Source organism: Gorilla gorilla, chromosome 1, assembly GCF_029281585.2.
Source record: "Gorilla gorilla gorilla isolate KB3781 chromosome 1, NHGRI_mGorGor1-v2.1_pri, whole genome shotgun sequence".
Classification (NCBI taxonomy): Eukaryota; Metazoa; Chordata; class Mammalia; order Primates; family Hominidae; genus Gorilla; species Gorilla gorilla.
In genome coordinates this window covers 18,947,422-18,964,874 of record NC_073224.2, presented here as the reverse complement: position 1 = coordinate 18,964,874, position 17,453 = coordinate 18,947,422, and the positions used below count along the sequence as shown (strand labels likewise).

At 38.7% G+C, this 17,453-nt stretch overlaps 1 protein-coding gene across 1 annotated transcript in view; it reads right to left on the bottom strand.

Annotated features, from left to right (window-relative positions):
* COG2 (component of oligomeric golgi complex 2) overlaps positions 1 to 17,453 on the bottom strand; it is a 52,329-nt gene that overhangs the window by 17,803 nt on the left and 17,073 nt on the right. The window contains exons 2-9 of the mRNA XM_004028562.5: positions 16,689 to 16,850; positions 15,500 to 15,565; positions 13,091 to 13,171; positions 11,739 to 11,842; positions 7,676 to 7,784; positions 6,926 to 7,105; positions 4,582 to 4,706; positions 1,117 to 1,243 (exon numbers count right to left, since the gene is read on the bottom strand). Of these exons, the coding sequence (XP_004028611.4) occupies positions 1,117 to 1,243; positions 4,582 to 4,706; positions 6,926 to 7,105; positions 7,676 to 7,784; positions 11,739 to 11,842; positions 13,091 to 13,171; positions 15,500 to 15,565; positions 16,689 to 16,850 (954 nt within the window). The remainder of the gene's footprint in view (positions 1 to 1,116; positions 1,244 to 4,581; positions 4,707 to 6,925; positions 7,106 to 7,675; positions 7,785 to 11,738; positions 11,843 to 13,090; positions 13,172 to 15,499; positions 15,566 to 16,688; positions 16,851 to 17,453) is intronic.

Sequence of the window (17,453 nt, the reverse complement as noted above, 5' to 3'; positions counted from 1 at the left end):
AGAAAACTGGAACAAAGAGAAAGTATAAAATAAGAGTCAAATGCATTGACAGTTAGAATCACTGTAAATTTAATGAAGTACCTAATTAAAAGACAAAGATTATCTCACTGCATAAGAAACCAAAAACTGAAATCCAAGGAAGAAGAAGGAGGAAAAGTGCCAAGAGGCTGAGCCTTTAAAATGATAGAATGGAAAGCAAACTTACACATTAATTTTTGAAATCCTAACCATGAAATCTTTTAAATAATGATTTCTTTTTTAAAGTTGGGGGGCGGGAAGCAGGGGTGGAATAGGGCTGGACATGGGGGCTGAAATTCTAGCACTTTGGAAGGTTGAGGGGGAAGGAGTGCATGAGGCTAGGAGTTCAACACTAGCCTAGGCAACATAGTGAGACCCATCTCCACAGAAAAAGAAAAAGAAAAGAAAAATTGACCAGGCATGGTGGTGTGCGCCTGAAATCTCAGCTACTCAGGAAGCAGCCTGAGGCATAGGATCGCTTGAGTCCAGGAGTCGAAGACTGCAGTGAGCTATAATTGTGCCACTGCACTCCACCCTGGGCGACAGAGTAAGACCCTGTTTCAAAAATAGTAATAGTAATAATAAAATAAAATATAAATTAAAAAAGCAAATAAATATTGGGGCTTTCTAACTTTTTAAATCATAAAGGACATTTATATAGTATATTTTAAAATCCAACCAATTCCTTTGTACTTGCTGCTGGAAAACATTCAGTGAATACTTTCTGTTTTCATTCAAAATTATATGGCAGAGATGTACAAACTTAATTTTTCACAGAAAACTGCAAAAACACTGGCTTTTAATGGTCCTCAGGATGTTTTTAAGAAAGTTAGAAAATAATGTACATTTCTACTCACACTTGTATCTAGTCTTAATTATACTTCATATTATAAAATGAAAATGTTCTTATTCCTAAAAGTATCATAGATCGTATCTTGGATAAAACAATGTGTGTGTTTTAAGGTTAAATGTTCACTTAGTAACTCAAATTTTTATTTTTAATAAACCACAGAACCAAGACTAAGTAGAAGAGAACATGATATTTCTCCAGTCTCCGGTTAACATCTTCAAGAATCAAGACAATGGGCAGGGAGATACCTCATGAAATGCATCGGGATTCCCAGGATTAAAAAGTGAGGGTAACTTTTCTTCTAATCCTTGTACTATTTGTGGCCAGACAGAATTCACCAAAAAGTCATATCCAGGAACAGTATTGCCTTTTTCACTGTAAAATAAGGGCACATATCAGTAAAATACACCATAATCTACTTACAAAGAGCAAATTTCCACTGTGTTGCTTCTGCCAAAAGATCCGCAGTCTAAAACTTATTTCAACTTTTTAAAAAAAACCGTGTTTGTAATTTAGTTTGTTTCCAGACTCAGGTTTCTATTTCACTCCTTAATTTCAGTCTCACCTCAAACCTGGCAAATCTCCTAGATCCTGACTCCTCCAACTGGTGTCAAGGCTAAGGGAAACCACATAAAATCACCTTGGTACACTTTTCCCTCTAAAATACTTCCCACCCCCTTTATACTCCTATCTTGGAAACAAAAAGTACAGTAGTCTAATACCACAGGAAAAATAACCTTCACATTACTGAACACCACTAAACCACACAGCATTGTAAATTATGCTAATTTATAAATTACTAACAGCTTTGTATTTACTAAGCTATCTCTAAGATTACTTTCAGTTCTAAAATTCTATGACTATCAAATGTGAAATCTTATCACAAATCTTGACACAAAAACCTGTTAACAGATTGTTTTATTTTGTGTGTGTGCCTGTCTTGTTTTGTCTTTTTTTAGCACCAGACTTTTAAATTCCAAATTCCCAAATGTAGATGACAGGCAGCACTGAGAGAAAGCATGTGCTTTGGAGCTAGTGTGCCTGATTCAAATATTGGAGGGCGGGCAAATCATTTAACTTCTCTGTGCTTGGTTTCTTCATCTTTAAAATGGTGATGATCATAGTACCAACTTCACAAAGTCATTATAAGAATTAATATTTGTAAAGTACTTGGGATAGTGCCTAACATATAGTAAAAGCCCTATGTTAGTAATGGTTAAATAACGGAGATTCCTTAAGTCGCTCGCAAACTCAAAGACCCATAAACATCCATTCTAGGCAAACACCATTTCACTAATCTGCCCACTTTGTTTCATATTGTGTACTCTGCTCTATTTCAAGATAATTTTTTAAAATGGCAAACAATTTAATAAATGTTCTATTTTAGCAAAACTGGGAGTTTTGTAGCTAAGTTGCCATGTCAAAATGGGACTTAACATTCTGGTAAGTATTAAAATAAATTTTTAAAAAGTTTTCATAATTTTCCTGCTTAACAAAAATTATCAAGACAGATAAGTTATCAAGGAAGCTTTGCTTCACTGTCCAGGAAGAGCTAGCAAATAATGTTATTATAGTTTCACCTAAGTATTGTTAGGAAATTACTGGTGGGGGTGGAGGAGGGACAGGAAGGGGAAAGAAGATGACTGCCTCCCATATATCCAATTCCACACATCATATTATATACTTCCAAATACTAGTAAGAGCAGGCTCTGTTAAGGTATCTAGAGAAAGAAAGCACAAAACTGAGGACTCCAAACTACAGATATACATAATGTAATCACTATTAAATGACAACATTTCCTCATTCCCAAAGTTAATGTCTAATTAAATCCCCAAAGAGAGAATGTAAAACCTGCAAGATTAACAGTTGACGGATTAGAAAAGCTCATCTGTATTCTCTGGAGGAGAAATCACGAATGTTGTTGGTGTTGCCAGTTATAAAGCTCATGAAGGGTGGCACATGATAAAAGAAAGGAGTGACAAGGGGAGCACCAAGCTGGAAATCTGAAGCCAGGAGCCGAGCAAGGGAAGGAAAGGGATATGCAGAACCTGCAACACAGTGACAGGCTAGTGGCAGATGATGATCTCGCAAGGTACAGTTCAGATTCCTCAAATCTCTAAGCCTTCTACATGAATTCCCCACACTAAAAACTGTGGAAAAGATCCCCTAAAGCTTTGAAGCTTGACATCTCTGGACCCAGACTGGCCCTGTCAAATCTAATGGCTGATTGTTTCATATCTATGGCTTCATTTTACATCATGATTTCTACTATGTTCTTATCCCCAAATCCAACTAAATCCTTACGATTACTAAACAAAAGTAGCAAAACTAGACTTCATCTTAGGTGGTACAGAGGAAACAGAGAGGGTACTGCAAAGGCCAAGCAGCATATTAATTACCAAGAACAAAAACTCAAGGCCAAATACATTGCTTGCTCCATGAAAACAGAGACCTTATTTGCCTTTCGATCATTAAACATAGTTAATTCTTTCATTTTGCAAGCACTAACTGGGCAGCTGCTAGCTCTAAGACACTGTGTCAAGAGGCAGGGGAAGGTGTGAGCAGCGGAGAGGTGATCATAATGCAACATGGAAATCAGTACTCAGCAGACCCAAGAGCAACACATCCTGCAATCCAGAGGACATGATGAATGCTGAACATTAGGAGAAAAAATGGTCTTTTTTTTTTTTTTAAGATGGGGTTTTGTCATGTTGCCCAGGCTGGTCTTGAACTCCTGGCCTCAAGCGATTCACCTGCCTTGGCCTCCCAAAGTGCTGGGATCACAGGTGTGAGCCACTACCCGGTCAAGGATGGTCTCTTGAAGGAGGTGGTATCTGAGCTGGAGCTTCATGTGGAGAGGCAGTTTGACAGGAAAACAAAGGGCACAGGAAGGGGAGGGCAGGCAGAGGAAAAACGCAGAAGCACGTGAGTACAAGGGAGCTTGGGAAAGGCAGCTAGCACTGTGTGGCTGGAGCATCCAGGGCTATGGAGGGAAAGTTCCATGGCAGAGAGAGTTCTACAGTGGAGAGCTACCAGGCAAGAACAAAAAGGGCCTCATGCCCTGCTTCGAGAAGCCTGGATCTTCCTCCATGCGCACTGAGAAGCCACTAAAGACTTATGAAGAAATCTATGAATCTCAGATTTCTGGGTAAATGTGACAGTCAGAAGCCTAGACTAGAAAGGGAGAGACTGGAAGCAGGGAGACAGGGTGGGAAGATTCTATTATTGTGGACAGCAGATGACAAGGCCTGGACTGGGACAATGGCAATGGTGAAAAGTAATGGGATATTTATGAAAGAGAATCAGGAAGTCATGGAAACTGAACAAAAGGAGGAAAAATTGAAGATGAGTTCACAATTAGTATAAAACCTGTTGAAATAAACTGAATATTTATAGACAGATTATGACATATTAGAATCATGCAAGGAAAGCAATTCTGACTTCAAACTAAATTTAGGAAAAAGTGCAGAGAAGAAGAAAGGCTAGGCTTTGGATTCGGAAATGTGGTCTTCAGTCTCAGCTTCATCTCAGTTTCCACAACTTTGAAATGAGGCTAATGGAATCTGCCTCACAGTATCACGGGTAGAAACAATGAAATAACAAGATTCATAATGGATTCATACAAGACAGTCATCGTCCATCGTGCATCTGCAGTTAGCAGGTGCGGTCACTGAAAGGGAGGTGGGGGTCCACACAGGGTTGTTTAAATTACCTGGAGATGGCACCTCCTGTGACTTCTCGAAGAAGGCGGCAATGGTGAGGAACAAACTCCAGGAGTTTATTATACATGACCTGAAGGCCATTGGGATGAGATTCAATAAACTGCTCTATAATCACCTATTAAAAGGAAAATCATTTTTTAAAAAAGCATTTAAAAGGGAAGTACAAATGATCTATTTCAGAGAAAACAATAATGAAAACTTTACAAATCTGCTTCCTCACGCTCACCCTCCTCCCTGTGACACATTTTCTAAACAGTGAAGTAAATAACAGGTCACATTCAAAACTACTTCCTCGGATTAGGCTGTACAGATACAACTGTGGGGGAGACATGGGCTGACAAACCATGCACTCTCATCTGCTTCCCTGTGAGCCTGAAAATAAAATAACATCTTTTAAAAAAAGATTTAAAGCAGAGCACATGATTCGCCACCACAACTCCTCACTGTCTTCATCCTGGCCTTTTTTTCTACCATCATTCAGATTAGGGAAGGGTTTGAGGCAGAGAAAGACAGAAGAAAATATATTAGTTTATTATTTTATTTTTTGTGATAAAATTGGGAGACAAGAATGATAGGACAAGATAAGCTGAGTTTAAATAAAACACAACGTGGCTACTGAATTTAATATGCCACTGAAAGTTCAAATAGTTCTTTAATTTAGCACACTAGATTCAGTTCCATGAAAAATGAATAGATTAGTGACTAAAATATTTTCATTGGTTGGGCGCAGTGGATCACGCCTGTAATCCCAGCACTTTGGGAGACCAAGGCAGGCAGATCACTTGCGCTCAGGAGTTCAAGATTAGTTTGGACAACATGGCAAAACCTCATCTCTACAAAAAAAACATTAGCCAGGCATGGTGGTGTGTACCTGTAGTTCCAGCTAATTGGGAGGCTGAGGTAGGAGGACTGCTTGAGCCCAGGAGGTTGAGGCTACAGTGAGCCATGATCATGCCTCTGCACTCCAGCCTGCGTGACAGAGTGAGACCCTGTCCCCCAAACCACAAAAAAATTTTTTCACTTATTGACAAAGAAATAATGTACGTAATTTTTTCACCCCCATAGAGACAGCTATGGAATATAACATGATATAAACAGAAAGAACTGAAATATCATTTATTTTTAGTAATCTTAACAAGGCCAAAATAATTATTAAAATGAGTCCCTACATTTCATTTTTATCATTGGGAGTCTCAACTTTCCACTTTAAAAAATAAAAGACTTTCACCCTGAAATCATGTGAGTATAATCTTTGTATTTACTAACAGTCAGAACATTCATACTGACAGGACACTGGAGGAAAGTCCCCAAACACCGAGGACGGGCTCAGTGACTTCTCTCAGTTTGAAGCAGACAAAGCTGCTGTTTTTGTATGTCAGAAACTATTGAATATCAGCAACTTTATATGGCGCCATCTATACTCTGGCTGCTCAGAAGTGGGATATACTTGTTTCCTACATTTTAACTATATCCTACTAGGTGAAGAATACTGCATAGCCAAGTTCTAGATTTAAGGTATTACTTGGCTAATTTGCTATAAAAGCCCTTGATCTTTGAATATTCCTCCTCTCACCTTCCTGGTCCAGCAAACTCCTCTGTATTTTTCAAGGCTTGGGCCAAATGTCATTTATTCCCTGAAGACTTGAGGGTACCACTGTCCACCGCACTCACACAGCTTTCCACACTGCCAGCACTCCCTGCGCCTTCCTCGTGCACTGCAGTGCTGTCACTGCTTCCACACTGCCAGCACTCCCTGCGCCTTCCTCGTGCACTGCAGTGCTGTCACTGCTTCCACACTGCCAGCACTCCCTGCGCCTTCCTCGTGCACTGCAGTGCTGTCACTGCTTCCACACTCCCAGCACTCCCTGCGCCTTCCTCGTGCACTGCAGTGCTGTCACTGCTTCCACACTGCCAGCACTCCCTGCGCCTTCCTCGTGCACTGCAGTGCTGTCACTGCCTAACTGCCTTAGTCCACCCACAAGACCAGTGATTTGAAAACATTCTTTTAACCATTACTGAGGAACCATCGCCTCCCATAAAATTGACCTAAAAGCACGTGGATGCACACGTTCTCCCTAGGCGAGAATCTCGCCCTTGAAGCCTGAGCCGCAGCATTCCTAGGACACCTGAGACGGCACACCCAATTCCTGGCATCGTAACGTTACTTCCCAACTGTAACCCATGGAGACCAATCTTTCCTTATAGCTGGTACTGTAGGAACGGAGAATCTTTCCAGAAAGATCTCTGTTCTCTCTTCTTATCTTCCTCACACCCAGTGAAGAGTCAATGACAGAACAGAAGCTCATGAATGTTTGTTGAAGGAGGTACACAGACCTCGTCTATGTACGGTTTCACTAGTACTTGGCCAACTAAGGCCTCCGCGTCCCGTGTCTTGTCAATCGTGGCATAAGTCCGCAAGCAGTGCCGTATTATATCGACATCAGACGTCTGAAGGCCTTCTAATAGGAGACCTTCCAGTGACTGCTGTAACATGGCTGTAATGCCAGCTATACGCTGCAAGAAAAGGTGGGTAAATAAAAAAAAAGCTCTAGTTGTAACAATTTCTGAAACTGCAAATAGATATATAACAAGCCTCTTACACCAACAGATAATGACATATATAAAATCAAAATAATAACTTTTCCTGGAGAATAACAATGAACCCCTCACCCCAATCACTTTATAAGTAAATCTCTGCTTCATCAAACAAGAATTTAGACAGAATTACAGAATAGAAAAAAGTTACCTTCCTCTTAAGCTACGAAGTCAATCTTGAGGAAACATTATGGATTTAAAATCCAATTAAGGGCTTTGGATAAATTAATTGTCTACATCATATAAGATGTCCAATTCCATGAAATTCAGAATTAATTTTACTCTTATCATCTGGAGAATGTGACTGAGTCTTTACACAAAATCTATAATGTGTGACACTTAGGAAGCTGGCGCCCAAAAAATTAAAAATTGAAAAAAAATGCAAGGTTAGCTTCAAAACCCTGTAGATCAACAATATTACTAGTTTAAACCAGAATTATTTAGCAAGTCCCTAAACACCAAACTGTGGAAATCCAAAACAACACTTACCGGTCTTACTTTGTCCAAAAGAGGCATGCCTTTGCTTTGAACAGCATGAAACTGTAACTGATTAAATTCTGTGGCAATTCTCTCCAAAATTTGTCCAGTCAAAAGGGGGCTAGCAGAGAAACAATTATAGAAGTGTAACCCCTAAGGTCTCTATTTCCACGAGAATACATCACACGCCTGGCAGTGAGAGACTTTCATACCCACTATATTTTGACTTTTGTCAGAGTGTTTTATGTGGCCACCTTGTTACAAGGTGAAAGCTAAAGTGTCTTTTGTGCCATCACTCAATGTTCCCCAGAAGCCATATGCACAGCATGTTCTAAGTGCACCGGGGAGTCTGTTGAGTACAAGCTGCTGATGCTGCCTGGCCTCGACCCACAGGGACCAGACAGCAGCAGGGCTGGCGAGGCCTGTGGACATGCAATTATGTGTTTCTGCCACCGACTCCAAGCTCTCCCATTCATGACCTTCTTCTTCAGCTTTAACCTCCCTTCTTTTTCCCTCTTCCCCCTCTCCCCTTTCCCCTTCTCCCTCCTTATCTTTTCTTTTTCTTTCCATCTCATTTCTTATAGCTGGATCCTTTCTACTTCTCTGCCTGCCTCACTCTCCTTGCTAAAATACCTCTAAATATTTCTAAAATACCAAATATATTTGTCTCCTCAATGAATGAAACTGACCCTCCAGCAGCAATAAATATCTCAAAATATCTTATTTTAAATTTAAATAGTAAAAACTTACTTTAAAATTACATTTACCAAACAGCAAGAGCAGTCAACCTACATGCTGTGGGTCCTAGTGAGAGGGCATTCTTTATGTACCTGGCACAAAATATAATAAATGCACTTTTCCCCCCCAAACATATTATAAAATGTCAATATCACTCAAAAGGAAGTAAAATAGCAGAGGAGAAGCATAAAGGCATAATCACTTGCTGTGTATACTGAGGCATCCTGTGTACACTGACGGCTCATCACCAGTTAGGGAGGAAAAATGTCCATATCATGAGGACATACAAAATGCTGCACTGAGACCATCAGTGGTCTACCCAGTTCTGTATTTGTAGCATCCAAACTAGTTTAGAGGAACAGGAACTGCCCAGTGTGACCAACCAAAAAGGGAAACTCTGTCTTGAATATCCCTAACTGTTTCCTGAATAATCTCGTGTGAATTAATTTTTTATAAATTATCTAAAAGTTTCTTGGCTTAACAAGCATGGTATATCTACTATTCAGTAATATTGCCCTGGTTTTACCTTCACTACAGCTCAAATTTGCAGATCTGAATTTAAGAAAAGCTCCTCAAAGATGATTCGGAGCAAGGAAGAGTGCAGTGTCTATTATACTAAATATAACATACTGAATATAATACAATAATATAAGAGTATGTCTAGAAACAGACATCACTGAGGTCATCAGAAGCCCGTTCCCCACTAGTAGGAGACGTTTGGTGTCTTTTCTTAGGTACCTACTAGTTCCAGACACTGTGGTGTAAAGATGTCAGGGGCCTTATAGACTGATGGAAAAGGCATGCAAGCCAATCAGCAGTTCCAGTCTCACCGTTAAGTTGTCTAGTGGATGACCCGGAGGCCCGATGAATGCATGGAGATGGAGCATCTAAATCTGAAAGGTCAGGGAAGACTTCCTAAAAGAGGTGGTATTGTAACTGAGCTTTATGGAAGGGAACTCTTGTAGTGTCTTGTTTGTACTTTCTCTCACAGAACTGAGTGAGACAGTTTTAAAGAAAGCGGAAGGGATCAACAGTATCCCACACAAAAGAGAAGAATAAATTTTACGAAACAAATCCATATCGTTTTATAACCTGCTTTTTTTTCCACTTAGCACAGTATTTTTAAACTTTCTATACTTTAAGCATGTTTTGAGCTAGATTTGGATGGAATAAAGAGAAATCGGGCAGGTGAAAGGGAGGTGGAAGTTAAAGGAAGGGCTTTTAGTACAACAAATGGCCATACATAGTAAAATTAAGGAAGCGTAAGTCAGCAATGTTCAGGGCAGTCAGGGAACCAAAAGTAGTTCTGAATAGCTTTAGTGAAGAATACAGAAGTGGCAAGGAGCAGCTTGGGAGTTTAAGATTTACCCTAAAAACACTAGGAAACCATTGTTTCCCAATCACATAGTAAGATGTGATTAGACAAATCTAAAAGATCCATTTGGCAGCTAGGGTTAGTTGTCCTAGAGAAAATGAGAGGTCAGTCAGGAGGCCACTGCCTGAAACGAGGCAATGGGAGAACTGAGACGGGGAGGCAGACATCTCTCAATCTCAGAGACGCTAGAGCAGCAGAGTCTCCAGGGCTTGCCTAGTGAACGCCAGAAGGAGATGAAGTTTAAAAAAGGAGAAAATGACTCCCCCAAGATGTCTAGCCTCGTTAGTGAAGGAAATAAAGGCACCGTTTCCTAAGACAAGGAATAAAAGGGAGGAGTAAAATGTTTTTGCTGGTGGAGAGAGGCAGGGAAGAAGATGAGAGCTCAGTTTTCAACATGATGAATGTGAAGTGCCTGGAGAACATCCACTAAACTCCCCGCAGTCATCAGACTGATGAGTCTGAGGACTGCAGAAGTTCGTCTGCAGATAAAGAGATCAGCATCCAGGAGGCCATTGAAACCATGGGGTTGGATGAGGTTACCCAGAAAGTGCTGATCAAGAGCACAGTCCCAAGAACAGTGCCCTGGAGAAAGCTGGCATGAAAAAGGGCAGTGGAGTCCATCAAAGGAACAGAATAGGAATGGGGAAGGAGGAAAAGAAAATGAGAAGGCAGGTATCACAGATGCCAAGTGAGGACACAGTTGGGAGGGGCTGTCAATGCTGTTGAGTGGAAGACAGAAGCAGAGCAGTTAGTGGAACAGGGCTCCACTGGGCTCTCAGAACTGACACTGACGGGGACTCTGATGAGCGCAGATGAAGGGGAACAGAAGGGACAGAAGCAGAAGTACTACAGGCTGAAGAAAAAAGATGGCAGCGATTGACCACTTATTTATACATCTCGATCAGGAAAGAAAGTAGAGACCTAGGACATGAGAATAGTTTCCTTTTCGGATGCCTCATCTCCTCATCTATAAAATGAGAGATACACAGCATACTGTCTCTACAGTCTCTCCAAATCTAAAATTCTGATTCCTAAAATTAAGAAATCCAACTTGTCTTGATAATACGATCAGGACTTTGAACTGCAGGTATATTCCATTTGGTCCTGGTTGGTTTTCCTGTAGCTTATCCCATATTAGTCAAGGAAAAATATGATGGCTATCAATGTGACCTTCAGAGATGCTTGTGTTAGGCTCAAACTAGACATGTATGAGGGTCTACTCTATGGCTACCAATCCTGCAAGTGGAGTTCCTATTAGCCTTATATGAGAGATGACAACACCAAGACACAGAGTGAAGTAACCTGACTCAGGCTACCCAGCTGGTACATGCAACATAAGCCCATGCTCTTTCCACTGCACCATGGAGTTTCCCATTAATGTTCATAATGATCCATTCAATTCATTTTCTGAGTCACTCAACTACCTGACTGATTTTAAATTCAGTGTGGGAAGGTAATAAGACACTACAGTATAACAAAGGAAACAGTCATCTTTTGCTTATTTTGCAAGCTTTTTCTTTGCTGTTTATAAATTTCAGTGAAATATGTCCTGTACTATTTCTTAATAACACTCGTGCATTTTGAACCTCAAGATACGTCAACTGGAATACTCTGGGCCTGTCTAAATAAGATGACTGCTATTCCACACCTTGAAGGTCAGTAGGGATTTCACTAGTCCATGGGTAAGGCAATTTCAAAAATAAAAACCTTCCACAGAAAGTACACGTTCTCTGACTCCCTGAAAGGTGCTGTGTTGGAACAGTGGCCTACGACCATCAAGGCTATATAATAATATGTATAAGCTTTACCATTTCATGCACTCTGCTTTGCTTGAGCTACATTTAAAAACACTAAGCCATAGACTGGGATTTTCTTCTTTATCAGAAATGAGTTCTAACTAAAAAAATTTTTACCCTGGATGTGAAGTATTAATTTATGAGTTATTTAGTAAAAAATACTTACCTGCTTGCTTCTAGTGCAGAGGTTTCTTTAGAACTTTGAGAGTTTAAGATTTTTTCAATTTTCTCAACTGACCGAATAACTTGTATAAGCCTCAATACACACATCTATAAATAAAAATTAAGGAAAAAAGTTATTGTCATGTTTAATCTTAATTTTCTTATTTCATCATCCTAAGTGCAGGAAAATACAAAGTCAAAAGTCAACGTAAAATTACCTATAGCATTCTATATTTTTAGTATTTCTACATAACACTAAATTCCCAAGAATGCAAATCTTTTGGCTTTCTAGAACAAACATATTTCAATATTCTATCACAATTTCAGAATTTTTAAAAAAACTTATTTTTTTTGGTTTCTTATATTATATCCTTATTCCTTCTTTCTTTTCCCCATCTTTTTTAGGACAGGGTCTCACTCTATCACCCAGGCTGGAGTGCAGTGCTGTGATCTTGGCTCACTGCAGCCTCAACTTCCCAGGCTCAAGTGATCCTCCCACCTCAGCCTCCCAAGTAGCTGGGACTATAGGCACACACCACCACATCTGGCGAATTTTTTTGTATTATTTGTAAAGACAGGGTTTTGCTATGTTGCCCAGGCTGTTCTCAAAGTCCTGAGCTCAAGCGATCTGCCTGCCTCAGCCTCTTAAACTGCTGAGATTACAGGTGTGAGCCACCGCACCTGGCCTCTTTCCCCCATCTTAAATAAACCTTTATTTTGGTACTACATTTATGTTTGTAAGATCCTTGTTTTATGTTCTTAGTTTCTGATCATATTTGTCCTCTTCATTTACATGTGCATGATATACCGATAAACGTTAAGTGCCAATTCATTAAAGACATTTATTACACAAGGCAGATATTATCAAGGAACATTATAAAAACTCATTGTTAAAATAACAAAAATTAAGTCATTCATTAAATAAATAGTTACAAAGCATCTACCATGAACCAAGACATTCTTCTACACATTGGGGATATAAGTGGATAAAACAGGCAAAAATCCCCTTCTCATGAAGTGGACAATCTTTTCTAGCAATGCACTACATTCTTGAATCTTTGGACAAAAGCTGAGAAGGGATCTAAAGGAGAATTAAACAGAAGATCTCTAAAACAGGCTTCTCTCCCTTGAGATTTTAAAAAGTGTGCTTGGGTACTAAAGTTATCAAAAGAAAAATAAATACATAAATACATCTAATAAATACATTTAGAAAACACTTTAATATAAAAGAGAGACATCACACTCCTCTCTGCAAAGGTATCAAGAAGAGTAAATCAGACCATATGCCTGAAAGTGCTTGTTACTACAATGTGCTACAGTGAATCAACGCTTTAATATTGTAATATTTGAGTATACCTTTTTTTTCCTAATGTCCTCTTGTTTAGACATTCGTTCATCAACTGCCCGAATTCCTTCACTGACAGACGATCTAAGGCTCTTTAAGAGACAAAAAAAAAAAAAAAAAAGTACTGCAGAGATTGTTTTGTAACATTATGAAATTTACACATTTAATTCAATTCCACAGGACTTAACACCTACAGGCCAGTATTACACAGATATTGACAAATTACAAAATATTAGACACAATTGCTGTTTGTGTCTCAAGATTTAGGGGGAAAATGACATATAAAGCCAAGGTCATGCAGGATTGGCTGCCAAAAGAAAATTAATATATATACAATGAGCATCACAGGTGGTCAGGGTAAAGAAAGGATAACCTGAGTCAAAGTATAAGGGTGTCTGGTGGGGGAGATGAGACTTGAGGTAGATTCTAAAAATTTGTGGATGCTGACAAGTGTAGAGAAAAGATTATCAGAAGACAAGGCAGGAAGATAGAACAGTTATGACATATTTCAGGACCAGTGAGGAATACATCCGGGGGTACTGCCGGCATCAATTTGGACAAAAGTAGAAATAAAACAGGAAGGGTTAATTCAAGAAGGCTATGACCAGATAAGACTTTAGACCAGATTCTACACATTTTAAGTACTAATATATCATGAAAAAGTTGTTTTGGGAAAATTCAGAATCAAGAAGTCAAGAACAGGAGGCAAGGAAAAGGGAGAGGTCATAAGTGGAGAAACATGTCCAGAAGCTAATGAATTAATCAGAAATTAGGGCCAAAATGAAAGTAATGGAAAAACTAGAATAAACTGGAGAAATCACAAAAATTCTATAGAAAAATGAATTCACTCATCCCACAAATGTTACAAAATACCTATTAAATGCCAGCTACTGTGCAAGCCAATGAGCATGCAATGGTGAACTAGATAGAAATAGTCTCATTTCTCAACGACTGCAGAATCTCACAGAGTAGCTTCATGAGTTGGAGGCCAAAAAGGAAGAACAGGTCTATTGCTAAACCAATCAGGAAAAAGGTGGCTATAGAGACAGCTGTGGAACGAGGGAGAGCATATGGTGCTGGCAGGTGGCAAGGAAAAGACTAGAGCCTGCAGGTGAGACAGCAGTTAACAATGACAGAGCAGAATTCGGGAGAGTGAATCCACCTCCATGGGAGAGAATTTGGAGAGGAGAGAAGAGGAGAGGAGCGGAGGGAGAAGAGAGGGCTGAGGACTGAGGGCTGAGGCTCGGAAAACACCCTGTCTCCAAGGCTGGGGGTAGGAAGAGGTACACTGAAAAGAAGGCAGGAGAGCCATCCAAGAGCCATGTAAGAGCCACCCAGAGTGTGGAATCCAACAGTGGATCACAAAAACAATTTTCCTTCCATGCCAAGAAGAAGTACTTTAAAAGCTTTTTTAAAAAATCAAACAAGACATAAACATTTGAAAATATTTGCTAGTTCAAGGCACAACTCGAGACCTCTCTTTTAAGAATTATTTCTTGCCTGCCATTCCTATGGACTTCTAAACACTGACATTTCTATTATTCGGCTTTTTTTTTTTTTCAGCACTACACATGCACTGAATGTTTTACTTATGTCACCTACTGTGAGCATACTATGTGCCAGGGACTGTCTTAGGGGCTAAGTGCATAAGGCTACACAAGCTGCGCATGATCTAATGGTGACATACACAGGTAATACTGGTGCAATCAACCAAGTTTATGACAGTTCATCAATCCTAAGACAGCATGGAAGTTGGGGTGCCTGACACAGACTGTGGGGTGGACCAGCAGGGACAGGACAGGGTAGCACACTTTTCTGTTGAAAATGATGCCAAAACTCCCTTCTCTACTGTTCACCCGGATGGAGTCCCTGTCTCCAATGGCTTAGACATGGGAAGTCCCAACTCACAGCAGACATTATCTTATAGAAACATTAAAATAAATATTATTAGTTATTACATTAATTGTATATTATCCTTTGGTTACATTAGGGTTTACAGAGCTTCTGTGGACTAGTCTAGGAACCTAACAATATATAAAATATTATTTGGGAAAATATTTGTAAAACTACAAATTTTTAAAATAGAAGCTATTCTTAAATTAGTGACTACCTACATATGAGTGAGCTGACAGTAACAAGCTGAGTTTTCAAATAGCCTTCTTCTCCTCCCCCCACATTTTAAAGCTGTCTACTCTAAGAATCTGTCATATTCAAATCAAACATACATTTTTTTGGTTATAGTATCACACGCAAAAAATAGAGAAGGATTTACAACTTTTCTGAGGATGAGTATTATAATTACTAAACATTCAAAAAACAAAAATCAACAACCTAACAGATTAAAGGAATTTTTTTTTGGAAGGGCAAACAAGCATTTCATGCTTTAGGGTAAACTGTTTAATGTTATTCGGGAAACTTACCAGAACCTCTTCTCGTAATTGTCCCAAAGGCACAGAAAGCTGGTTGAGGGCTTTGTCCATGCCAACCTAAAGGCAGAAATCATGTTGGCACACACACCTCACAATCAAGAGTAACAGCTAAGTATCTATTTAATGATCAATGTAGTGCTAGACTTAGGTTATTCTTTCTGTACAACAAAATGAACAACCATATATTGTTAAGTAACTAAATAACAAATGTTATTTTATAATAAATATTGTTGATAGAATGTGAAAAAACCTTTGATGTACATGAAAACTATAAAAATAAGAGAAGTCATAATAAATAAAAGCCTCCTTAGGCACAATTTGCCTCTGAATAAAATATTTTAATGAATTTGAGAAATTTTAACTGGAGATAAAGAGCTATCTGTAATTTACAATATTCAACCAGTTGATATGAAAGTCTCAAGGAGTATATCTATCCTAACCATTATAATCCTTGAGAAAAATCCAAATGAAATAGAATGGAAATATAATTTTCTAGGTTTCTAATCCTACTACATTTATCTTAGATGTACATTTCCCAAATGCAAATATGGCTCATTAATTTTAATGCTTCTTAAAATTTCCATGGAGATGGCTACTTTCTGTACTTCTTTGGAGAGTTTTAAAAGTAAAATAAAATAGGAACAGGATGACCAAAAGGCAAACTTTGGGAGTATTAAAATATAAGCACTTCTAACCTACTTTTATGAACAGCTGATATGCTCGTGACAAACTATTCTCACATTTTATAAAACCAAGCCTCCTAAAGATCAATACTGGCCAATGTTCTCTCAATCTAGCTGTGGCTAGCATATGTATCTGAAAGTAAATTAAACACTTCCTTAAGAACAGTTGATATTTGCTCTTGCAAATTGGTCTAAACCAGAGAGATTTCATGGTAATCAGCAGCTAACGAAAACAACCAGTCTGCTACTGCTAGCCTTTGTTTTTCACTAATAATATCAAATTAAAAAAATATTTAATTTAGAATAGTCTTAAGTAAAAAAGCAAAATTGTATATCAAGAAAGTCTGGTTATTTTATTGACGACATTAGTGATCTCTTCAAATTTCTGTGAGGACATCAACTAAAAGGTTTCTAAAAACACACAACACTTCTAAGAATAAGTATGAGTGAGAAAGAAATTGTATGTGTGTAAATGGGACCGTGGATTTAAAGCTTACCAAGTTTGTTGAAAGATTGACAAAATCTGCATAATCCTTGTTGATGAGTTCGACCATGGCTGTTTTAAGAAGTTTATAGTAGAGCTCCAGGTCATCTCTCAGTTCTTCCAGCTGGACCCGCTTCCTACAGTCAGACACAAAATGATCGACATCGAAATCTTCCTGAAAAATAAAACCAGAGAAGAAAAAATTATGGCAATGATATCACAGTGACATATACAAATGAAATGGAAGAAAGAGTAAGAAAGCCCATTCCTGTCATTGACAAGGCCATGCTGCTGCAGGAAGAAAGTATCTTGGCTTATATATGACAGTCTGAAGGTGTTTGTCCGCTTTATAAAGGTGCCAAGAAGGGTGGCCCCTGACTGAGAACATCCTCTTCTGTTGCCTAAAATTCTAAGAGTGAACCTCTTTTTCAAAACAACACAATTCAATCAGGTTCTTCTCAAAACAGAAACGTTTCCCCTTAATTTTAAAGTAACAAATGTTCAATGTAAAACTTTCAAACAACAAAGAATTATATTAAAAATCTCCATCAGAGTAAAAAAAAAAATCACTGAAATTCTCATGCTGTAGAGATAAGCACTATTTTTTCTCTACCTAACATTGTGATTCACATCCTTCCAGATGTTTTTCTATGTGTCACATGCACACACAGAATCTTAATATTCATGCTGTTATGTAAACTGCTTTTCCCCATATAACAATACAACTTGGATGTCTTTTCATAATCCATATAAATTTGCATTCATGTTTTATATGGAT